Source organism: Macrotis lagotis, chromosome 4 (assembly GCF_037893015.1).
Source record: "Macrotis lagotis isolate mMagLag1 chromosome 4, bilby.v1.9.chrom.fasta, whole genome shotgun sequence".
Taxonomy (NCBI): Eukaryota; Metazoa; Chordata; class Mammalia; order Peramelemorphia; family Peramelidae; genus Macrotis; species Macrotis lagotis.
This window is the reverse complement of record NC_133661.1, coordinates 256,184,126-256,209,598: the sequence shown is the minus strand read 5'-3', so window position 1 is coordinate 256,209,598 and position 25,473 is coordinate 256,184,126. Positions and strand designations below refer to the sequence as shown.

General features: G+C 37.9%; 1 protein-coding gene across 5 annotated transcripts in view; it reads left to right on the top strand.

Annotated features, from left to right (window-relative positions):
- The window catches only part of SLC8A3 (solute carrier family 8 member A3), a 219,298-nt gene that overhangs the window by 28,180 nt on the left and 165,645 nt on the right, over positions 1–25,473 (top strand). For 4 of the 5 annotated variants that reach the window (XM_074235838.1, XM_074235836.1, XM_074235839.1 and 1 more), the window contains exon 2: positions 17,696–19,541. In XM_074235838.1, the coding sequence (XP_074091939.1) occupies positions 17,758–19,541 (1,784 nt within the window). In that variant the 5' untranslated portion in view covers positions 17,696–17,757. Of the gene's footprint in view, positions 1–17,695; positions 19,542–25,473 lie in introns of those variants that run through there. The other variant, XM_074235840.1, reaches the window with a different exon arrangement.

Genomic DNA, 25,473 nt, shown 5'->3' with positions numbered 1-25,473 from the left:
AGCCTTGAAGTGTTTCTTGGGAATGAAGGGCTGCCTCCTTGGGTTTCTCTGTCTATACCTGGCCTCAGCAATAAACTTGCAGGTCAGTTGTTTTAGCTCATAATAGTGGCTTCACAATATCAATGAAGACTGATCAGAGTACAAAAAAAGAAATAATCAGAATCTCAGATTTGAAAGTGACCTCAAAATCCAATCCATTTCAGACTGAGAATTCCCCTTAGATCAAGGTTCCCTTTATTTGTTTGTGTGTATGTATTATGGACTTCTTTGATATTCTAATGAATTCAACAAAAACCTATTTTTAAATGATTGAAGGAAAAGCTAAATTTTGAGTAGAGATTATCAAAGAAAATGTAATTCCCTGCCCCCCCCAACTAAGATCATGAGCCCCCTGGAATGGAGAAGGTCTGTAGATGCCAGGTCAGTAGCTCTCTTTCTAGGCTATCACTAATAAGTGGTCATTTATCCTTCACTTAGGGACCTCTCATAAGGGGGAGACCTACTATTTCCATTTGACTTTTGTACGACTCTAATTATGTTTTTCTAAAACAAATTCTCATTATGAACTTAATCATCAAGAAATACAAACATTTAATATACAATAAATGGGAAAAAAAGCAGATTGTTCATGAAACCATGTACTTGCTATGTATAAGATTTTTTTTTAAGTTTATGTCCGTATCCCGCAGTGTGAAATGAAGTTTTTTCTTACATGGATCCTAAATTGAATACTTCATAACTTCCACTCATTTCTCTGAGCTCTGAGGTCAGGGAGAACAAATCAAATCCCTTTTTTACATGACAGCTTCAAATACTTGAAGACAGCTAATCCTGAATCATTTCTTCTCCAGGGTAAGCATATGACATGATTTTGATGCCCTTCACTAACTTGGTTGCTCTTTTCTGGATGTCCTCCAGCTTACCAATGTCCTTCTGAAAATGTGGCAGCCAGAACTGGAACTCAATCCATGGTACTCCAGGTGTGGTCTGACCAGGGAACCACCACCTCCCTCCTTGGACACTGTGCCTCACATATTTGCTTTTATACTATATTACACTTTTGCTCATATTGTTCATGAAAACCTCTAAATGGGTTTTCCTTCCTCCCTCCCTCCCTTCCTTCCTCCTCCCCTTATTCCCTCCCTCCTTCCCTTTTCCCTCCCTTCTTTCCTTTCTTCTTCCTTCCTTTGAATCATACCTTCCATATTATGAAAGGTTTCTTTTTTAAAGATTCAAGTGAAAACCTTAACATTTATTCTAATTGTATTTCTTTTTAAAATTTAAACTCAAAATTTTTCTTTATCCAGTCATTTTTTTAGGCTTTTGCAAGGCAAATGGGGTTAAGTGGCTTGCCCAAGGCCACACAGCTAGGTAATTATTAAGTGTCTGAGGCCAGATTTGAACTCTTTGTACCTATAAGGCATATAGGGAATGTCTTCTTTTATTTTTTTTTTTTACAAATAGTTGAATTTGGAATTACTTTTTTATCTTAAAAAAGGAGAGAAAGGGAGAAAGAAGGAAGGGTACTTTGGGAATGGTACAATGGGCAAAAGAGTGAGGAAGACTTGAAGGAAACTGAATTGAGCAGGACAGGATAGTAGGGACAAAACAGAAAGATTTGAAGATGCTTTCTCCCTGTCTTTTCCACTTCCCCTGGGTATTATATTTTAGTCTAACACTTTAGCCTGTTGTCTCTGTCAATTCAACATGCTAACTAAGCTTTGTGGCATCTACAAATATAATAATGATGCCATCTATACCTTTATTTACTTCTCTGGGGGAAAAAGGCAGATTCCTGTGGCCTTCCATTAGAGTTCTTTCAAGTTGACCATGACCCATTAATGGCTCATTAATGATAAAAGAATTGAGAGTTGCCTTCCCATTGCATATATCTAGGACATGACAGAGAGTTTGAAAGACTTATTCAAGCCTGAAGACTACAAACCCCCTTATGCCAATTCAATTTAAATGGGTATAGAAGGGAAAAAAGGAAGAAGTGATTACAAGAAGTACCTGGGACTTTGTTAAGTGATTTTTTTTTGTTTGTTTTGTTTAGCCATGTCTCTCTCTGCATGACTTCATGTCCAGGGAGTTTTCTTGTCAAAGATAATAGAGTGGTTTTTCTCTATCTCATTTTCAAAGATAATAGAGAGGTTTTTCCTCTATCTCAGTTGTTTTTGGGGGGCGGGGTGGGGGATGCAATCAGGATTAAGGGACTTTCCTAGGATCTTAGAGCTAAGTAGGTGTCTGAAGTCAAATTTGAATTCAGGTCTTCCTGACTCCAGGTCTAGTGCTCTAGCCACTGTGCCACCTAGCAGCCTTTGGGGCTTTTTACAAATATTCTCTAGTTTGATCTTCACAACTAATACTGAGTTATAGTACTACAATTATTTCCATTTTACAGCTGAAGAAATCAACATACTTATGTGAGGAAATCTAATGTGTGGAATGTGAAGAAATGAAAGTGGGTGAAAATGGTCTAGCATTATAGAATCATAGCTTTAGAGGAAGAGACTTTAGAGTTTAAAATTGTTTAAAGATGAAGAAACCCAATCTTGGAAGATTAAGTCCAAGGTCGCATAGGTAGCAAATAGTAGATCTGAGAGTTGAACTCATCTACTAGAATTACCAAGAAAAGGTCTTTTTCCCACTATATTTCAATCAGTGGAGTCAAAAATAGGAGTAGTATTGTCATTAGAATATTCTACACTCCACCTGAGCAGAAAGGGGAAATCAATGTAGTATATGGAAAACAGAGAACAAATCTGAGTGAGAGGAATGAAGAAACAAGAGGTACTGCAGTCATCTGTCTATCATCTGGGGCTCTTCTTTTCTCAAAGCAGAGTGGTTGATAAATTTTTGGCTCATTTGAAATTAGTAATAATTTTGTGAAATTAATGATAATTTCACCTGTCAAAAAGTGGTAAAGAGTAACTAGACTTTATTCTCAGCAATAAGGAGAAGTTAGTTATTAAAAGTAGAAATTTTGGGGGGAAAGAGGAAAGGAAGTCTGACACATATGCTAAGTTGGTATGCAGATTTAAAATTCAATTTAGCAAAAAAATTTTTGAGCACACTTAAGTGCAAAGCATTGACAAGTCAATTAAATTCCAATAAGCTTACTATTTAACAGACTCTGAGCAAAAGCCTGGGTAATATAAAAAAAGACAAAACCATTTTCTACCCTCAAAGAGTTCATATTCTATTTGGGGAGACAGCATACTCCACATATACTCATGTATATTATATGTATATTATAAGTGCATACTTACACATGGGGCAGCTAGGTAGTTCAGTGAATAGAACTGGAATTCTCTGTCTGTCTCTCTCTTTCTTTCTGTCTTTCTGCCTCTCTGTTTCTTTATCTTTGTCTCTGTTAGATTGTTTGTTTCTCTCTTCCCCTACAGAGCTCCCACGTAGAACTGACGTGGGCTTCTGTTTTAAGTACCTTGAGTACCTCAAAATTCCTTTGGTTAAGAAGTCTTCTCTATAGAATCACTTAAATTCAGCTCACTCTTGACTCAGATTTTTCTTCTTTTCTGCCTCCCTGTTTTATATAATGTTTCATGCTCAAAATGTTCATTTTGTCTAGATTTTCCAGACCCCTCAGCAAAAATGACTTCTATTGGTTTCTTTTAATTTCCACTTCGCAGTTCAGACAGAATATCACCTCGTCTCCCATCCCACTGCCAATCTTCCTGTTATAGGTTCCTACTTCTCAAGAGCTCTTCTCAACTCTCAAGTTTAAGATTATTTACACTTGACTGGCTATTCACCACCCTCCTTCTATGCCTTGTTGATCCATAAATGACCACTGGTTCTGTTTGGCTTTGGAAGTAAAACTAATGTTGGTGACTCACTTAAATCCAATTTACTTGTATGTCATGGTATCACCTCCCTTATGTCATGTCCTCTTTGAGAATGAAGGACAAAACAACAATGATCTATGCTTTGTTGTCTATGTGGTTTATCTTGTCTTTTCATCCTTTATTTAGTTAGATAAGAGCATAAAGGACCCTGGATCTTTACTTACCCAGAATTCATCAGATCTTTAGCAATTAATTTTAATCAACTGGCATGCTCCAGCTCAGCCCTTTGTAAAGCTTCTACTGGATGTCACTACTAAAGAAGAATAATTTGTCTAGTTGTTTGTTAGCTCCGACTCTTTGTGACCCCATTTGGGATTTTCTTGGCAAGGATACTGGAGTGGTTTGTCATTTCTTTTTCCAGCTCATTTTACAGATGAGGAAATTGAGGCAAAGAGGATTAAGTGACTTGCCCAGGGTCATACAACTAGCAATGTCTGAGAGCAGGTCTTGCATTTTATTCACTGCACCACCTAGCTGCACCCCCCCCCCCAAGGGATAATTGTGACCACAGTTTCCATAAGTAACTTTTCATCAAAATGTGGTCTCTGAGTCTGAACTCTTCTATCTATGGAAAACAGGGAGCTAACATTAACAGTGATCCTTGGGAAATTACAAGGCTTTGCTAATAATTTTGGAGCAGCAATGTTTTAGGGCTGTGCAGGGGTTAGGAAAACACCAAGGATCATCAGAAAGGGGTTGGGGGGAGCTGGTGTGGGACCAGGAAAGGAAGAAGCATTTTTTAATTCATAAATAAATAGTACCTATACAAGCCAGGTCATAAATTTTAGCTAAAGAATTTCTATTAATCTTTTTCTTTAATAAGTTTTATTGATAATATTTTTATATCACCTACATTTTCCCTTGTATTTTCCCTTCCTCCTCTCATTTAAAATGCCATTCATCATATAAGCTAGGACAAAAAAAATAAATTGAAGAGGAGGAAAAATACAGAAAAATTAATGAATGCCTGAATATGTCTGATGTAATAGATAATGTTCCTTAGCTGTGGACCCTGACTTTGCAAAAGAGCAAGGGATTAAGTGATTTACCCAAGGTCACATAGCTAGGTGTGTCTGAGGCTGGATTTGAACTCTTAATTTCAGACCCAGTGCTCTATCCACTGTACCACTTTACTGCCCCCCTCATGTATTTTCTTTGGGGCTAAGCTTTGACTGTAAGGTTTTGCAACATTTCATTTTGGTTCTTTTGTTATTCTTTCCATTTCTTGTTTTGTCATTGGTATCTTGTTTTCCCTTACTTCACAGTGCTTCAGTTCATATAAATCTTTTTATATTTCTCTGAATTCATCATATCATCATTTCTTTATGGCACAGTAATATTCCATTATAACCATGTACTACAATTTCTTTAGTTAGTCACCCATCATAAACATTCCATATTCTTCCAGTTCTTTGTTATTGCAAACAATGTTGCTTTACCTATTTTGATCTCTACAAAGCCTTACTTTTTGTTAATGGCCTAGATTGGTCTTTTTCTAATGGTTTCAATACTTGAATTTCATCTCCCTTCTCTCTTTCCCTCCTAGCCTTTGCCATTGCTGAAATTAGATAGGAAGAATCTTCTTTTTAGTATGATTTGCTTTGACTGAGATCAAAGAGGAGGGGTTTGAGATAATCCTGAGGCTGACACCAGATTTGTGACCTCAGCAGAGAAAAGCAATAAGAAGCAAAGAAAGCAATAAGAGAAAAACATTATTTGAGGGGAGGGAAAAGGAAAGGCAAAGATATATAATATATATATATATATATATATATATATATATATATACACATATATATGAAAAAGGACTGAGTAATAGATTAAAAATAAATTTACATGACATATTTATTATTTATTTAAATGGAATAGCAAATTGTACATAATAGATTTGCAGTTTCATCTGTAATCTTTTTTTTTTAGGGTTTTTTTCCCAAGGCAAATGGAGTTAAGTGGCTTGCCCAAGGCCACACAGCTAGGTAATTATTAAGTGTCTGAGGTCAGATTTGAACTCAGGTACTCCTGACTTCAGGGCCAGTGCTCTTTCCACTGTGCCACCTGGCTGCCCCTCATCTGTAATCATTTAAAAAAATTATATCATGTTATATTGTGTTATAGAAATACTTTTTTATCTCATATATTAAAAATAAAATAAATAAAATTTAGGGCCAAGCATTCTAATCCTGGCCTTGCCTACTACTCAGCCTTGAACGTGATTTAATTTTCTTTCACCCGAAAAAGTCCATCATTTTAATTAGTCACTTTTAGAACTAGCTTTTTATGCTTAGGTATAATAACCAAGTATACTGATATCTTGAAACTTCAGCATTAGAGATTCATTCTTTTGTGTTAATCATACCGTTGGGAGAAATTAATATATTAAATCCACTCATACTTAAGTGTTAGAAATCCAGATTCTTCTTTTCTCAGTCCTCATCCTTCTTGCCTTTTCTGCAGCTTTTGGAGTTGTCAGTCCTCCCTCAATTTTGTGAAACTGCTTGGTTCTCCTCTGACCCATTTGACTTATTCTTTTTAGTCTCCTTTGCAAACCTAACCCATATCCTGACCCCAGATATGGGTATGCATCAGGGCTCTGTCTTTGGCCTTCTTGTCTCTAGACTATTTTTGTGATTTCATTAGTTCTTCTAGGTTCAGTTATCATTTCTAAGCAGGTAATTCTAAAACTACACATTGGAATTCATTTCCTCTCCTGACCTGCATCTCTAATTAGGATTGTCCCTGTAGAGTTAGAAGGAACCTCAGAGGCTGTTCTGGTCCAAGTGCCTTGCTTTACAGATGAGTAAACCAAGGAAGATTAAATTAGTTGCCCAAAGTCATGTTGGTAGTAAATGTTAGAGGTTAGATTTGAACTCTGGAGCTAGTGTTCGTTCATTCTTTCTTTCTTTCTTTCTTTCTTTCTTTCTTTCTTTCTTTCTTTCTTTCTTTCTTTCTTTCTTTCGATTTTGCAAGGCAAATGGGGTTAAGTGACTTGCCCAAGGCCACACAGCTAGGTAATTATTAAGTGTCTGAGGCCAGATTTGAACTCAGGTACTCCTGACGCCAGGGCTGGTGCTCTATCCACTGCACCACCTAGCTGCCCCACTAGTGTTCTTTTCACAAAACATTTTTTTTTTTGTTGCTGTTCATTTGTTTTAATCATATCCAACTCTATGTGATTCCATTTGGGGTTTTCTTGGCAAAGATACTGGAGTAGTTTGCCATTTCCTTCTTCAGTTCATTGGCAGATAAAGAAACTGAGGCAAACAGGGTGTATTGTCTTGTCCAGGGTCACACAGTTAGTAGTTTGCTGGGATACCTTCATCTGATGTCCTAGTAGTATCTCAGACTCGGCATACCTAATCAGCCTCATTATCTTTCCCTCTAAACACTCCTTTGCCTCATTTCCCTATTTCTGTCAGGGAATATCACCTGCTTTGCAACCTTGGAGTAACCCTCAATTTGTCGGCCTTTCTCCCTTTCCTTATTCAATCTGATTTTCATGGCATTTTTTGCATCCATCCTTTTCTCTCCTTTCACACCACAATACTTCTAAATGAAGGGCTCATCATCTCTTTCACCTCAACTATTGTAGGTTTTTGCAAGGCAAATGGGGTCAAGTGACTTGCCCAAGGCCACACAGCTAGGTAATTATTAAGTGTCTGAGATGGGATTTGAACCCAGGGACTCCTGACTCCAAGGCCGGTGCTTTAACTACACCACCTAGCCGCCCCCAACATCTCAACTATTGTAACAGCCTTCTCTCCTTGCTTCCAGCCTTTCTCCTCTCCATTCTTTTATCTATATAATAGTCAAATTGATATTCCTAAACCATAGATTGAGCAGCTGGGTCTTGCAGTGGACAGAATATGAGATCTGGAGATTCATCATTCTGAGTTCAAGACTGACCTTAGAAGTTTACTAGCTGTGTGATCCTGGGGAAGTCATTTAATCCTGTTTCCCTCATCTGTAAAATAATTTGGAGATGGAAATGATAAAGTGCTGATATCACTGAAAAGAAAACCTCCAAGTGAGGTTACAAAATGTCAGATGCAACTGAAAAACAACAACAAAGCACAGATTTGATTTTGCCATTTCCCAACCTGAGAAGCTTTGGATTTCCCTATTACTTCTAGGTTACTTGGTGCTTAAAGCCAAATTATCTTTCTGCTTCTGACCTATCTCTCTAGGCTGATTATATGTGACTCCCCCCCCCTCCATCACATTGAACCCACTTACTTTTCCTCCCTTCCCCTCAAGGGTATTCCCACCTCCATGTTTTTGCATAGGCTGATTTGAATTCCTGGAACACTTTCCCTCTTTATTCTTTTTGGAATCCCTAATTCCCTTCTATCTCCTATAAGAGGCCTTTACTCTCAACTGCTAGTGCCACCCACTATTATGTTTTAAATAATTTGTATTTATTCATCTGTTTACTTGTCATTTCCCTCTGAAAGAATGCAAACTCCTTATAGACAGGGATTGTTTATTTTATTCTTGTCTTTGTAGCCACCATGTTTTGTACAGGATCTGCCACATGGTAGGTGTTTGATAAATTTTGGGGAAGCTAGGAGGCACAGTGGAGAGAGTACAGGGCTTAAACTCACTTCAAATCCAACCTCAGGCACCTAAATAGCTATGTGATCCTGGACAAGTCCCTTAACCCTATTTGCCTCAGTTTCCTCATCTCTTAAATGACTTTATCTCTTAAATGAGCTGGCAAAGGAAATGGCAAACCATTGCAATATCTTTGCCAAGAAAACCCCAAATGGGGTCATGTAGAGTCAACCATGACTAAAATAACTGAACAGGAACAATAAGTGTTTTATAAATTGAATTGAATTAGATACTTAAGGTAAACTGGAGTACTGGGATACTGGGGATTAGGAAAGAAAGCTGGAAAAGAGTAGAAGAGAAACTTAAAGTAAGGTCTTTACAGTGATCCTGTGAGTGGTATCATTGTCATTCTCAGACATAGATGGGGAAACCAAGGCCTACCCAGTTCCAGTAGTCCACTTGCCATTGTGCTGTGAATCAGCCAATAAAGCACAATAAAAAGTACAGTAGTCCTAGATCCTGGGTTCACTCTCTTCCACTCAATTGGCTCCCTAAATTCCTGTTGCTTTGTGCTCCATCAGTCACTTGATGGGTGGGATCTTAAAAGACAAAAATCTCATTTCAATTGTGTTTCCCTGGAAGAACTGTCCAGGCCCCTGTGACCAATCCATTTGCTGAGCTCGCTTATGATAGGAATGACAAACAGGCCAATTTCTAATGATCCTAATGGTCCTGAAGCTACTAACCAACCATGAGATAGTAATAAACTTGAAGTCTCTACTGATGTGCTTTTGGATTGGTTCTTGGGAGACCTGCATAAAAGGCACTGCCAATGGCCTGACCCATCTGGCTAGTCTGCTTACTTTTTTTCCTCTAGCACACATAACACATTTAAAATATACATTTACTTCCCATTCAAAACAGGAATCCCCTCTTTGCACAAGTAAAGATATAGCACATCTTGCCCTTCCTTAGCCATGATATTGAGTGGTTGGCTGGCTTGGTAACTTTTCTTCTTGTTTGATCTTGAGAATAATAGTCTCTAATTTTTGCATAGTGCTTTATTTGTCCACAAAACAACCTTGTCAGGTCAGCAGGGCAAGTATTTTACTGATGGGGAAACTGAGACAATTAAATAAGCTATTCAAGGTCTCATAGCTCCTCAATAAAGTAGACATTCAAATATCAACTCCAAGCTCTACTATCTCCAAGTCCAATGTTATTTCCAATAAACTGGAAAGCCTCTTATAATGAAATTATATGGACTATTCAGATATATTCCCTTCTACTTATGGTAAACAGTCAACAAGTGATATTTCTCAGATCCACCCACTAACTGACTCAATAGTCGTTTATTCTCAATATCCAGTATTATATCACTTTGAAAAGCAGTGCTTTAAAAAAAAGTCTCCATGTTACTAAAAATATACCTGAGATGATAAAATCTGGGGGAAAGTAATGGTTGAATTACCATTTCAACCTTTGCCATGATTATTCACTTTTCATTTTGCCAAAATAGGACAGTGAGAAGTGATGGGTGTATTGTACTGTACTTTCTGATCTTCACAAGATTTGCTCTCCATTCTTATGAACTCATTCTGTACTATTGGATTGAGCTTCCCAGCAGGTGAAGGTTACACTTTGCCCCTAAATCATATCTACATTTAAATAAAAGACGTTTGAGAAGGTACTTCTGTAAATGTTTTTATGAATTAAAAAATAGATTTTATCCCCCCTCCCCTCTTGCTTTTTTCAATTCCAGATTTGGGGTCTATTTAGTAGCATCTGTTCTGAAGTTGCCAGAAAGGAAACAGAATGTTTGGGAGACTTTTATCTGCCTGCAGCTTGCTCTATAAGCTGTCTCATGGGCATGCTCTGCTGGCAGTGTGTGTTTGGACCCCATTCTGAGCTGAGCCAGGATACAACTCTGCCTCTCAGTTTAGCTGCAGTGCAGCCCGGGTTGGTTGCATAACTCAGCTCCTTGGTTTTCCTAGGCAATCCCAGAATGCTTGGCAAGATGCCAGTCAGTGAAGGGGGACTGTGGAGGGGCAGGATGGTGATATACAGAGGGATATCTCTGGCAAAGGAGGAGAACTTAATTTTTTGATTGGGGAATGTTACCTTAGAAATGAATTGAAGATTTAGACCATTTAGCTCCCTATGGAGACCATGGGTCTTGGATACTAATTTGCTGGTCAGAGCAGGGATGCTGATCACAGTGGGACCTTAGAGATATTTAGTTAAAGTAGAGAGTGTATACAGAGTGTCTGGCTCTTCCTATGTGTCTTCTCTCAGAAGTTATGTATGAAAGGAAGAAATCTCAATTGTAGGTCTGTTCTCAACCATCAGTCATGAGATAGCTGGGTAGTGCAGTATATAGAGTGCTGGGCTAGAATCAGGAAGACTAAAGTTCAAATACAACTTCAGATATTATCTGTGTGACCCTGAGGATGTTGCTTAATCTCTGCCTCAGTTTTCCCAACTATAAAATAAGGATAATAATAGGGCTTACCTTGCCAGGATTGTTCTGAGAATCAAATAAGCTACTATTTGTGAAACACATAACTACTTTGACCTTTGTTCTTGAAGAGGACCATGATACCATGACATGCAAGTAAATTGGATTTAAGTGAGGGAGGACAGCCTTACTTTCTTCTCCAGAGCACTTAGCATAGATCTAGAAACACAGAGTAGGTCTTGAATAAATTCTTCCTTTCCGCCTTCCCTCCTCCCTCCCTCCTTCCCTCCCTCCCTTCCTTTTGTGAACTCTCTCTCTCTCTGTATATATATATATATATATATATATATATATATATATATATATGAAACATATATACCATATATATATATATATATATATGTAGTGTGGACTATATATATTGAAAATGAAAATGTTAAGATGTTATGAAAATAGGCTTGACCTGTAGACCTTTGTAAAGGTCCCAAAACCTCTCAAGGTCCCTAGACCACATGTAAGAACTGTCAATCTAATCCAATCTGTATTTGAACAAGAATTTTCTCTATAGCAGATCTGACAAATAGTTATCTAGTAACTGCATGAATTCCTCCTGACAAGGAACTTTCTATCTTATAATACCACTTGTTACATTTTTTTTTAACAACTCTCATTGTTAGAAAGTCCTTTATATTGAATCAAAAATCTATGTCCCAACTACATTATGTCTTAAATTCCTGTCTGGGAGAATTAAAGTCTCATGAGATTTTTCTGCTCAAGCTTCTTTCTACAACCTGAGAAACATTTGGGAGTCTCTCTGCCAGCAGGGATTGGGGATGAACTTTGGGACACAAACCCCAAACTAGTATCTATTTTTATGCCTTCTATTTCTCCATGAACACCAGTCTATAAAGCTGTCTCTTTAAGTGGAGGTATGGGGTGGAGGTGGAGGGGAATAATAGCTGTGTAGATACCAAAGACTGATTTCGAAGGATAGATGCTTTTCAAGGAGTTAGGGAGTGCCACCCACAAACCATGTCTATATCTTAGAGAACTGTGGTGTAATGAAAAGAACAGGGACATTTGCTATCTCCTGTAAGAGGATTATTCTGATAATGATCCCCCCTCATCCCCAGTACTTTTTTTTAGCTATATATAAGGAATTGTTAGGCAAAAATCTTGTCTGTTGGGCTATTATTGTAGGAGAGAAGTGGTAAAATTTTTGCTCCCATTCTTCAGGCCTGAGTTCTTAGAATGTGGTCATCATTAGCTGCTTTCCTTTTGTTCCCTGATCCCACTGGGTATGCTCTACTCTCCAATCACAGTTCTTGGGTCCATCCTGATGAGGGAACAAGTCTCTGTGGCATATATAGGCGAGAACAATGGGAGAAAGAACCATAATATCAAAGTGGTTTCTTTTCCCTCATCCACTGGATGGCAGAAGTTATTGAACCCACTTTACCTAGGAAAAAATGACTGAATTCATGAGCTTGCCCTACTTTGGAAAATTATGCTTTATTTAAAAATAAAAAATCAATATACTCTCTATCACAACTCCAGATCTCCAAGGCAGGACAAAAATTCCAACCAATTGGACAGAGAGTTTATTTTCTTCCATTTCCTTCTACTCTGTATATTGTGTCAGTCATTGTCCTCTCTTTTGCAACTTTTATTCACAAGTTCTCTCTCTATACCCAGGGTTCCTTTTTCTTTGAATGTCTTTAATATTTTATTTTTTCCAGTTCAGTGTAAAAATGGTTTTTTAACATTCATTTAAAAATTTTTGAATTCCAAATTCTCTTTCTTCCTCCTTCCCCTCCCCACTCATTGAGAAGGCAAGCAAATTGTATGTGGAGTCATGCAGAGTATATTTCCATATTAGCCATGTTGTGAAAAAAGTACAGACCAAAAAAAACCCACCCCAGAAAAGTAAAAAAATAAAAATAAAAAAAAATACTTCAATCTGTATTTGAACTCCCAGAAATTCTTTCTCCTTATGTGGATAACTTTTTTCATCATGAGTCCTTTGGAATTGTCTTGGACCACTGTATTGCTGAGAATGCAGAATGTTGTTATTACTCTGTTTAGTGTTCTGGTTCTGCTCACTTCTCTTTGTATCAGTTCATATAAGTCTTTCTGAAAACATCCTTTGAGCAGAGGTTCTTTTTTTGGTTGCACCTAATAGCATTTTATTTTTTCTAATTACACGTAAAGAAAGTTTTCAACACTTTTTTTAATTCCAAATTTTTTCCCTCCCCCCCCCCAAGACAGCAAGCAATATGATATAGGTTATAAATGTACAATTATGTTAAATGTATTTCCACATTAGTCATGTTGTAAAAGAAGAATCAAAACAAAAGGGAAAAACCATAAGAAAGAAAAAAACCAAAAAAAGTAAGACTATTATTCTTTGGTCTGTATTCAGACTCTATAGTTCTTTGTTTTGATGTGGATGATGTTTTCCACCATGAGTCTTTTGGAATTGTTTTGGATTATTATATTACTGGGAAAAGCTAATTATCACACAATGTGGCTGCTACTGTATACAGTGTTCTCCTGGTTTTGCTCATTTCACTCAGCATCAGTTCTGTAAATCTTTCCAGATTTTTCTGAAATCTGCCTAGAGTAGAGAGATTCTTTTTTTGGGGGTGGGGAGTAGAGATTCTTAATCATTTTTGTGTCATTGTCCTCTTTGGCAGTCTGGTGAAGGCTATGGACACCTCAGAATAACGTTTTGTTACCTACATCAATAATTGAAAGAAATATTTCACTTGATAAAGATGTATTTTTCCCCCTTCAAGTTCTTAGGCCCAGTAAAATATTATTAAGAACTTTTACTTTAGAGCAAAGGAAGGTCAACCTATTTCTTTAAGTCACAATTACTCTTTAAAACATACTTCATGACAACTGAAGAATTTTTATCCTAGCTGGCAGAACTTCATCCTCAGAATGCATTTTCCCTTGACAGAGAGAGATGCCAGATTTATACTTTGGATTTGCTTGATATACATTCTGCCTTTGCTTGTCTACCTATATGTTACTTTCTCCTGGAAGCTTTTTGAAGGAAGGTATAATATTGTTTTTCTTTATTTGCTAAGGGCCTATCTTAAAACTTGGGACATCATCATTATTATCATCATTAATATCGTCATTAATATCATCAATCAGTCACACAATAAACTCAGAATAACTTCTTGAATGCAAAAATGAGCAGGAGTTGAAGGAATTTCTGAGTATTTTGACTAAGATAAACAATATGTTAATTATATGGATAGGAGATGAAGAGATAGATCTACCTTTGATTTCATTGGTATATCAGGAAGTTCCTATTACCAGTATAGGTCAGCACCTTCTTGGCAACTTAAATCCTTAGATGGTAGTCTAAAAAAAAGCAGAATAGGAGATGCCCTTGCCCAGGGTCATAAAGCCAGCTCATACCCAGCTCTTTTTGGTTTTGAGACTGGTTTTCTGTTCACTCTATCTCACTATCTCTGTATAGGCATGGAAAAAAAGAATATGCAGGTTATAAACAAACATTATGTAAACTAGCCCTTTTATTTTTAAATACTTTATTTTTAGAGTCAAGATTTTGGTTACTTTTTTAAAACAGTGGCACAGTTCAGCTAAGTAGTAGGGATGAAGCAGTTTTCCCAGAGGAGACTCTAATACCATTGTCTATATGCCAATAGGAGGGGATTGGTGTTAGAATATATCTGCCATACAATCTCTGCTGAAAGTCCCTTCTTTGGCCCCTTTCTCCTTCACAAATCTATCACTAAAATCATTGAATCACAAAATTTTGGACTTTGGAAATGACCTTAGTGCACTCTTTTCATTTTATAGATAACTGGGAATGATAGAGATAAAGGCATCTACCCAAAATTCACTCTAGTTACTACAGAATCAGAAGTGAAATCTAGGCTTCTTCACTCTTAGGCCAATATTCTTTCCATGAGATTTTTTTCTTCATTCACATGAGCTCAGGACAACATATAGATTTTGTAAGAATTTTTATTGATATCTGAGAGGGAGGGCAGCTTGTGGTTCATGTTGCAAAGATGGGGAGAAATCTTAGAGAGGTGAAATGTTTCCCTTTAGTCACAGTGGAGGAATAAGCTAGAAATCAAACCCAGCTCCCCTTAATTCTGTATTTGTCAGAGTTGGTAAGAATAATTGAACTTTCTCTCCTTTCTTTGAAAAGATAGAGAGCTATAGATGTGGACATTACGTACACTTGGATTTAATTAATATGTTGGTTAGTTGGACTTAGCTTAATTTTTTTCTTTCCCCTCTTTTGTTTCATTCTTATTTTAAGGAATATAATTATGAGGAATATAAGGAACATACCTCTAGGTATAGGAAGGGATAGTCTGGGAATTAAAGGTGATATAACAGCAAAAGATAACCAGAAGAATAAAAAGATGACTGTTCCTTATTGTAATCAGTAATGTTGTTTTATTTTTCAGTCATTTCAGTCTCATTCAACTCTTTCTGATTCATTTTGTGGTTTTCTTGGCAAAGCTATTGGAGTGGTTTGGCATTTCTGTCTGCAGCTCATCCACCAGATGAGGAAACTGAAGCAGATAGGTTTCAGTGATTTGCCCAGGGTCACACAGCTAAGTGTCTGAGGCCAAATTTGAACTCAGGAAGATGAGACTTCCTGACTCTTGGCCTGGCATTCTATTCACTGTGCCACTTAGCTGCCTATCAGTAATGTTAACTGAACTGGGAATTCTTACATATGCTTTGGAAGAGCCCAGAAGTGATCTGATACAAGTCTTTGCCCAATTCAGATACACGTGTACATTTAAGCAGTATTTTATCTCTATGATCCAGGTTGAAAATACTCTAATTTTTATCATAAAGGGAAACAAGACACCAAACAACCAGGGTTTCTGAGATAAGGTTGGAGGCACCATTCAAAACTGTCCTATTTTATTAGCTGGGGGGGGGTGTGTGTGTGTCCTATTTTACTAATATCAGGAGATGGAATATTATCAGTTGCTCCTTTCTTGGATTTAGATTTGCTACTAGTTTATGTTTATGTCCATTTAACAAATATTTGCTACTCTGTTTAAAGGACTGGGTCAGAAAGTCACTTTTGGGGCAGCTAGGTGGCACAGTGGATAAAGCACTGGCCCTGGAGTCAGGAGGACCTGTGTTCAAATGTGACTTCAGATACTTATTATTTACCTAGCTTTGTGACCTTGGGCAGGTCACTTAACCCCATTGCCTTGCCAAAAAAAACCCCAAAACCCCAAGATAAAGAAAGAAAGAAAGAGAAAGAAAGAAAGAAAGAAAGAAAGAGAAAGAAAGAAAGAACTGGGTCGGTATTTGAAGATTCAAAGAAACAAATTCTACCCTCAGGGCCCTTACTTTTGATAGAAGAGGTAGAGCTAAGGATGAGACATGAACACAAATAACTTATATCAGAAAAATTGAGGAGGGGAAGAAATGAATGTAGTGAAATGATACTAATAAGGAAGCTGGGTGATGTATTGTGTAGAATGTTGGACCAGAGTTAAGGAAGATTTGAGATCAAATCTGGCCTCTTATTGTAGACATCTTAACCGGGCAACCATTGCAAGTCCTTTAGTTTCTAACTTAGTTTTCTTATCTGTAGGATCAAATGAAATGGTATTTTGTAAAGTCCTTTGCAAATCTTAAAGCATTGTGTAAATGCTAGTTATTATTATCATTTTGGCCAAATAAGAAAACAAATGAACAGTATTATGCTGGAAATTCTGAGGCTGGGCAATATTGCTAAAATGGTTTAATTTCATGATGACTTTTTTGCCACCTGTGATTATGATTAATATAATGTCATATTGTATAAAATTTATTTGAAATAATAATTAATATTGCAGTTTCCATAGTACCTTATGAACAACTTTGGGTATGTAGCAACTATCCCCATTTTATAGAGGAAGAAATAACATTACTTATAATGAGTTAACATTTTAAAGTTTATGGAGAGGTTTCCCACAATAGCTTTATGAGTTAGGAATCAGAAATATTATTTTACATAGTAGGAACTGAGAGTCAGAGAGGAAAAGTAATCTGAGGTAGTAGAATAAGAACTATCCTCAAATTTCAAAGATCTGACTTCAATCTTGGCTTTATTGCTGACTTCCTGTATAATCATGGACCGATCATTTAACATCTCTGGGTCTCATTTTACCCATCTGCAAATTGAGAGAGTTGTTGAGGGCATCTGGAGAAAATTATGTACCCTTTCATAGCCTAATGCTTTTATATACAAAAAATAAAATTCATAGAATTACAATGGAAAAGAGTTCTATAGAAATAGTTATCAGGATGTTCAAAAATCTTTCTACCAAATTCATGAACTTCAAGTTACGAACCCCTAATTGCTAGATGATTGTTAATATAACTTTCATTTCTAAATTCTATGGTTCTGTGAATTGCTAATCATTCAAGCTAGTACATTTTATAGCTTTTTCAAACCCAAGTATCTTTTGACTCCAAGACCATTATTCTTTCCACAATAGCACATTGCTTCTGATTGAAGGCTGGGAGAGAGATAAAGGGCTAGGGGCATCCCTTATTTTCCAGGATTTTCATTTCTTTTTATTATTCTTCAATTAAACCTCATCTAGATAGTCCTGAGGGCAGAGTAGCTATTTTGTTACAGATTGACTGGTGACACATCTATTTTTCCAAGTGAGAGATTATTCCATATGTTAGCCCAATCTGGCTCTTGAGGGTGAACCTTCAAAGCAGCTTGGTGAAAACTTGCCTCTTGCTGTCCCCCTTATCTCATGCCCTTTAATGCCATTTTTGTTCTATTCCATTTCAGGTTCCTGGCTCAACAGGAGGACCCCTGCTGCTGTGGTAAAAGCCAGCAGCTAAATCTTGTGTATGGCGTGGTCAAAGTTACGGCCCCTCACCTCTGCCTTCCTTCACTTTGGGTTGGTTACTTTTGCACTCTTCCTCAATGGTCTTCGGGCAGAGGCTAGCACAGCAGGGGATGTGGAGAATACGGGGCAGAACAATGAATCCTGCTCAGGGTCATCGGACTGTAAGGAGGGTGTCATTTTGCCTATCTGGTACCCAGAGAACCCATCCCTGGGGGATAAGATTGCCAGGGTCATCGTTTATTTTGTGGCCCTAATCTACATGTTTCTTGGGGTATCCATCATTGCTGACCGCTTCATGGCATCAATTGAGGTCATCACTTCTCAGGAGAGAGAGGTGACCATCAAGAAGCCTAATGGAGAGACCAGTACAACTACTATTCGGGTCTGGAATGAAACTGTCTCCAATCTGACCTTGATGGCTCTGGGTTCTTCTGCCCCAGAGATTCTCCTGTCTCTGATTGAGGTCTGTGGTCATGGGTTCATTGCTGGAGACCTAGGGCCTTCTACCATCGTAGGCAGTGCAGCCTTCAATATGTTCATCATCATAGGCATTTGTGTCTATGTGATCCCTGATGGGGAGACCCGGAAGATCAAACACCTTCGGGTCTTTTTTATTACTGCTGCATGGAGCATCTTTGCCTACATCTGGCTATACATGATTCTGGCAGTGTTTTCACCAGGTGTGGTTCAGGTGTGGGAGGGCCTGCTCACGCTCTTCTTCTTTCCCATATGTGTCCTCCTGGCCTGGATGGCAGACAGACGACTACTCTTCTACAAATACATGCACAAAAAATACCGTACAGACAAGCACCGAGGTATCATCATAGAGACAGAGGGTGACCATCCCAAAGGCATTGAGATGGATGGAAAGATGATGAATTCTCACTTCCTAGATGGGAATCTGGTAACAATGGAAGGGAAAGAAGTGGATGAATCTCGCAGAGAAATGATTCGGATCCTCAAGGACCTGAAACAAAAGCACCCAGAAAAGGATCTGGACCAACTGGTGGAAATGGCCAACTACTATGCCCTTTCCCATCAACAGAAGAGCCGAGCCTTCTACCGGATTCAAGCCACTCGTATGATGACTGGAGCAGGCAACATCCTGAAGAAACATGCAGCAGAACAAGCCAAGAAATCCTCCAGTATGGGTGAGGTGCATACTGATGAGCCTGAGGATTTTGTGTCCAAAGTTTTTTTTGACCCATGCTCCTACCAGTGCCTGGAGAATTGTGGAGCTGTCCTCTTGACTGTGGTACGGAAAGGGGGTGATACCTCTAAGACCATGTATGTAGACTACAAGACAGAAGATGGTTCTGCCAATGCTGGGGCTGATTATGAGTTCACAGAAGGCACAGTGGTCCTGAAGCCAGGAGAAACCCAAAAGGAATTTTCTGTTGGCATTATTGATGATGACATCTTTGAGGAGGATGAACATTTCTTTGTAAGGCTCAGCAATGTTCGCATAGTGGAAGAGCAACCAGATGAAGGACTACCCCCTGGCACAATCAACAACCTTCCTTTGCCGAGAGCTGTGCTGTCCTCTCCCTCTGTGGCTACAGTCACCATTCTGGATGATGATCATGCAGGCATCTTCACTTTTGAGTGTGATGTCATTCATGTCAGTGAGAGCATTGGTGTCATGGAGGTCAAGGTCCTCCGGACATCAGGTGCCAGGGGCACAGTTATCATCCCCTTTAGGACAGTGGAAGGGACAGCCAAGGGTGGTGGTGAGGACTTTGAAGACACCTATGGGGAGTTGGAATTCAAGAATGATGAAACTGTGTAAGTAATTTCTTTCTATCTTTCTTCCCCCCACAGACCCTCTCCATTTCCTCCTTCATTCAGGAATACTCTTTACAAATGTTTTTCATGAATGTGTTAACTTCTTTCTTTGGCTCCATCACAGGTGTACAAGGTCATCAGACACTTCTGAGCTGTTCTCCCCTTCTAAGCTCTCCTAAATTCCTACCTTAATTCTTTTTATTTCCTGGACAGGGAATCCTATGGCAGGATCTATTTAAAGCTATAGTAGTTAAAAGAGGGAATAAAAGCAGTTATGATGCAAGATTTTGGGGAATTGTTATGAAGCAAGAGACATTTTCTGGCCTCATGCTTTCGGGTTTCTGAGACTTTAGAGACTAAACTTTTGGCCATTTCAAGCCACTGACAGGAACATCTGGCCAATTTTACTTTTAGCTGATAATGAACTCTTACTGGAATTATTTTGGATCTCAATTGTACTCTTATTCTCTCCAGACATGACTGGTTAGTTCAAAATTTAGAAGCCAAAGTGGTCTTTTTGACATGCAGACAAACTATCCTATTGATTCCTGACATGTCCAATCTGACTAAAATGGCTCATTTACTCTTGTACTAGAGGTACCTGGAAGAAGCCAGGGTCCATCCCCCAGGTTGAGTACCAGATAAAGGATTAGAAAGCCCCTAGGAAATGAAAGGATGTTTCCCCTGAAACCTGTGTGTTCATCCTTTTCAATAATAGTTTTCATTTGAATAACATCCTATTATGTCTTATCATAAAGAAAATTAATTCTTTGTATGGCCTTTTTCATAGAAGAACATTACCCATTTTACACAGTTCATTTACATTCTGCCCATTTTACATAGGAGCAGGTTGGAAGAAAGTAAAGAGACTTACTCAGTTTAGTTCAATCAAAACAAAATACCATTAGCCAAACTGTTCCAATAGTGTATACTGATGATTCTTGAGACTATATCTTATTAGAATAATATTAGGACAGATTTTTCCCTAGGAAGGAAACAGTAGAGGAAAGAGGGAACCAGGAATTTTTCTCTGCTGATCCTTTTGTTAATTCCTTGTTGTATACATAGCAAGTCACAAAACATTAACTTGTATAACAAAAATGGAGTATCTAACTGCTTATAGTTCCTACTATCAATGTTATCAGAGATGACTAGTTTCAGTATTCCATGGTTTGCTGAACAAGTTAATATATATCTATATGTGTTCAGGATCTTTCGGGCTTCTCTTTAAAACTTCTAAGACTATATCTTTCCCTGAATCTTTTCATTTGTGCTCAAATATCAATATGAACTTCTCCTAATCCCTTTGTCATTTAAATTATAATGTTACTATTAATAGTAATAAATAAGCTGAGGATACTTCTGTTTAGATAATTAGATTATTTTAGTTGATAATAGAGATGTATACATGATTCTACTTTCTTAGATCCCTTATTCTTATAAGGAGTCAATCTAAAATATAAGAATTTAAGAAATGGAAAGGACCTCAAAGTTCATCTAATTGAACCCTATTATTTTTAAAGATGAGGACAAAGAAGAACAGAGAAATCAACTGACTGGTCCAAAATATCTCAGTCATTCAACAAAGATTTATCAGTAGAATCTGAGTTCCTTGAGAGAAGGAACTGTTTACTTTTGTGTTTTTATACCCATAGTATATAAGGCACTTTGCCTTACAAATAGTATTTAATAAATGCTTGTTGAATGAAGGAATAAATGAAAATCAATTGGTTGAACCCCAACTGAAAGCCAGGTCTCCTGACTCCCACTCTAGTATTCTTTCCTCAAGGTCATATTTCCAAGTTTGGAATATGCAATAGGTATTCAAATATGCTGAAAAACACTGGACATACAAGGACTATGGGTCCTTGATCTTACCATGAGCTAAATTAATTGTTTTGAGATTATATATTTATATTTCTCTATCAATTTAGCTGTTGACCTAAGTCAACATTTCTCCACACTTCTTCCATTTCTTCACACTTCCTTCTACCCCATAGCTTCCCTCTATGGCATAATTCAGTGGAGCCATGGGAAGAAGAGAGAAGACAACTTCAATTTTGCTTTATCTAGGGAAGACCTTTCTCTCACTTTACTCCTGTTTGTGATCCTTCAGCCTCTTTAGAGACATTGCTTTCCCACAAAATCTAATAGCACAGTAAACTTTGGACCTTCCACCTTCCCTGCCTTAGGATAACTAATCTGAGTCAAATCTAGTCTCTGTTAAACTAATATCTTTGGGGATCTTGAAGTCATTTCTTCAGATTTGTTCACTATTGTACTAAAAATAATTCATTAATATCACCCACCCCAAAAAGGTTTTAAGACAACCTAGATCACGGGGGTAGTTTATTATGTCCTAAATACTCAAATTTGACACCAGCTTCATTTCTCTAACACAGACTTGAGCTTTAGGAAGCATGGGTGAATGACATTTGCAAGTAATGAGAGACAAATTTTTAAACTTCTCAGGGATTTATGTGACCCTTCAATAAAGTTCTGTTGCATCATGTTAGATAAGTCATGATGCAGTGATTCTTGGGTGAAATTTGCTCTAGAAATGATCTATTACTTCTACTTTTCTGAGGATATTATTGTGTCACCTGCAAACTTTGGCCTCAGAATTCACCTAGAACTTGTTCAAGCTAAAATCTCCAGGGGCAATTAGATTACACCATAGATAAAGCACTGGATGGGGAGTCAGGAAAACCTGAGTTCAAAAATGACCTCAGACACTTGTAATCTGTGTGACCTTGGGGCAAGACACTTAACTTCTGTCTGTCTCCATTTTCTCTATTGTAAAATGGGGAAAATAAGATCACCTACTTCTGAGGATTGATGGGAAGATCAAATGAGATGATATTTGAAAAACACTTAGTATAGTAACTAGTACAGAGTTGGTGATTGATAAATTCTTTTCCCTTCCTTCTTATCTCTGTCCTAGTCTTTCTTGAGAATAGACTTTTGACTTAAGGAATCTCCTAGGGTGAGCAAGCCAGAAGTAGATCCATCCATCCATTCTCCACTTGACCTTCTCTGTCCATGGAGATTGTACCTAAGGATATTTCTATCAGAATGGATTGCAGCCTGGAATTATTTGTCTGGTCAAACCATGGTGAATTCTGCCTTCTACTATGACCCAGCAAGGAGCAAAGTTGATAATTTCCTGGCTACTGGAGGTCAGGTGTTATTCTCTAGTAATCTTTCTTTTTAGGTATTAGGTACAAGCAAGACTCAGAGAGTAAGACAGATGGGAGAAGGAAAAAAGAAATTATGATGATAAAGGTAAAGTTATTTTTCCTCTTGCCTGAGGCCTGTTATTCCAAAATACCAAAATTTCTACTGCTGTGTCTCCATGCTCTGGGTCACATCTCCTTTCCAGTGTTATGATTTGCAGGTGGACAGTGGACAGATGTCCTAGCAGATCTTTCACTTCTATAATTTGCCACCATAAGTCTGACCATAGCAGAGCAATATATTTGCCCAGATTTACCCCAAAAGAGAGGAGGGAGATATAAGGGAATAGTTTAAAACCTTAGCAGATGTTAGAAAGTACCTTTTTGGTACTGAGTTGTCTAAATTTCATTTCATGCAGACTTGCTCAACCTAAGTTTCCTTTCTAGTCTGATGGGGATAGAGCCCACAAAATACAACCTTGTAGAAACTATGTCCCATAGAGTACCCTAGATCATTATAAAATATGGCAATTCAAAAAATTCTGAGTAACATTAAGGCATTGTTTATTCTAGATGCTTGTCTTCAAGCAAGATGACAAATAGAGTATACTTGAGTACAAATAGAATACACTTTTTGATGGTATCCAGAGACTTCTTGAATAGTTTATTTTAGCATGTAATAAACATAATATCTCTGAAAGTACCAGAAAAGATACCAAGCACTAGATATGTCTATATAACACTATACATACCTAGCTTTTCAGTGTCCAGGACTTTTCTCCTACCAGCTTTTGGGAAATTCCAGCCAGGATAGATTTGGAGACTTCAAGGATGGGGCATCAGAGCCCCTTCTTTAATGTGTTCTATTGAGGAAAAACACACTTGGATAAAAGTGGCCATCAGGGAAGAACTCTCAACAAACCCAAGCTGTCTCAAGATCTATGAGGACTTTCCTCTCTTGATTCTCGTACTAACTGGGGGTTCTGGATAATGCCAAACATTTGAAAAAAGAGAGATCCTGCCATGGGCCTTGTTCTTTTCTTTTCTTTTTTCTTTTTTTTAATCTCTAATGTTCTTTTATATGGTTCCTAAGGTCAAAGTTGCTCAATCACTTATAAGGACAGAGAGGGACAAATAAAGCTTTATCAGACAGAGGAATCTTGCAGTGATTTTTACTGTCTTGTCTTTTGTCCTACAATTTGGGTTAGTGCAATGTTCTCAGAAGAAGCTTGATCTTGACAAGCCATGAGGCAAAGGAGCAAAGGTCACTGTACTAATTTTTTTTAATTGAAAAAATGAGTTTATGTTTCCCAAATCAAGTCCTGACCCTTAATGAGAAGTTTGGAAGTCAGAAGAACCTGGAATCCCAAGTATTTGGAAGGATAGAATATTGTAGTAATAAAAAAAAGAATACCCAACAGAAGTTACAGACCTAGTTTATACAAGGAGTCTAAATGTGTTAGGAAACTCAAACAGGACTTCCAAAAATTTGTTCAACACTCATGCAGTGACTTCTCTAGAAGAGTGTAATGATAAATATATTTAAAGGTGGTGTTGATGGTCATTTAAAGAGGACTTATGTTATATTTTTCTTAGCCACTCACCCCCACCCATATTCCCACTCCTGCCTCCAGTTATCTCAAAGGGATCACATTGGGATATATGTGATACAGTTGAAATAAGTTGTAACCAGTTATAGAATAGTTTGCATTTCTAGAGGAAATATACCTAGTCACTCTTTACTCATCACAATGGATAGATACATGGTGCAATCCTTGTGTCCCCCACACTTTTGAGGTTGTTCTTTTATTAAAGAACTTAGGAGTGGGTCTGTTGGTTTCACAATTTCTCTTGTGCTTCTATAGCCCTGTGCACATTGTCCCACTGAGTACCAGTTAAGAAATAGGGGCAGGATTCTTTGTAGTACATCTCTATGAATTGCTCTAGAGAGTTTCTAGTATGTACTGTAGGGTGGTTTATATACTGAACAGGTGTCCTAAGTAGAGTTTGCAGTGTTCCAGGTATTTCAGTTAACAGCAGGCTAGTGACAACATAGGAATCGCAGCTTTGGGGGGTCTAGAGTGCTTTTCTTGGGAGAGAGGTATTACAGTATCCGAGCAGGTGTTTTGTCTTACTTAAAACACTGAAAAGCATGTCAGCTGCCATTATGAACTCTACTGGGATGTAAAAAGAATTTGAAGTATATGGAATTTGTCTTTTGGTGGGTACCATCTGGAGTTTTCAGCATCCTGGTGGTCACTTTCTACATAAAAATGGATTGTTGAGAACAATGTCAGATGCAGATTTTGTAGTGTACTGCTGAGTGGATTCTTATGCTCTTGGATAGGATTGACAGTATATTGGATTTGTTGCATCCTGCTGGTCAGTATATGGGATTGATGGTGTGCAGGATTTTCAGCTTCTTCATGGGCAATCCTTGCAATGTATGGAGATTTGAGGTGTCCTTCTAGGCAAGCAAGGGTTTGCAGTGCCTTACTATATACTCCTCTAGGCAGCGTATAGGGATTTACAATATTCTATGGGTATATTCCCATACTCTTAAGGAGGGACTGTGATCCCTGCAAATATCATACACTATCCATGTATAGAAACTTCTAGTCCTACTAGGTCAAAGTGTGTGGCACTTGCTGATTTTGCTGTACCCTGGACTAGACGTGGGGGATGGGCTGAAGGGAAAGAAATTGCCATCCTAGTCCCTGGGCCTGGTAAAAGGCATCCAGCTCAGCACAAAGCAG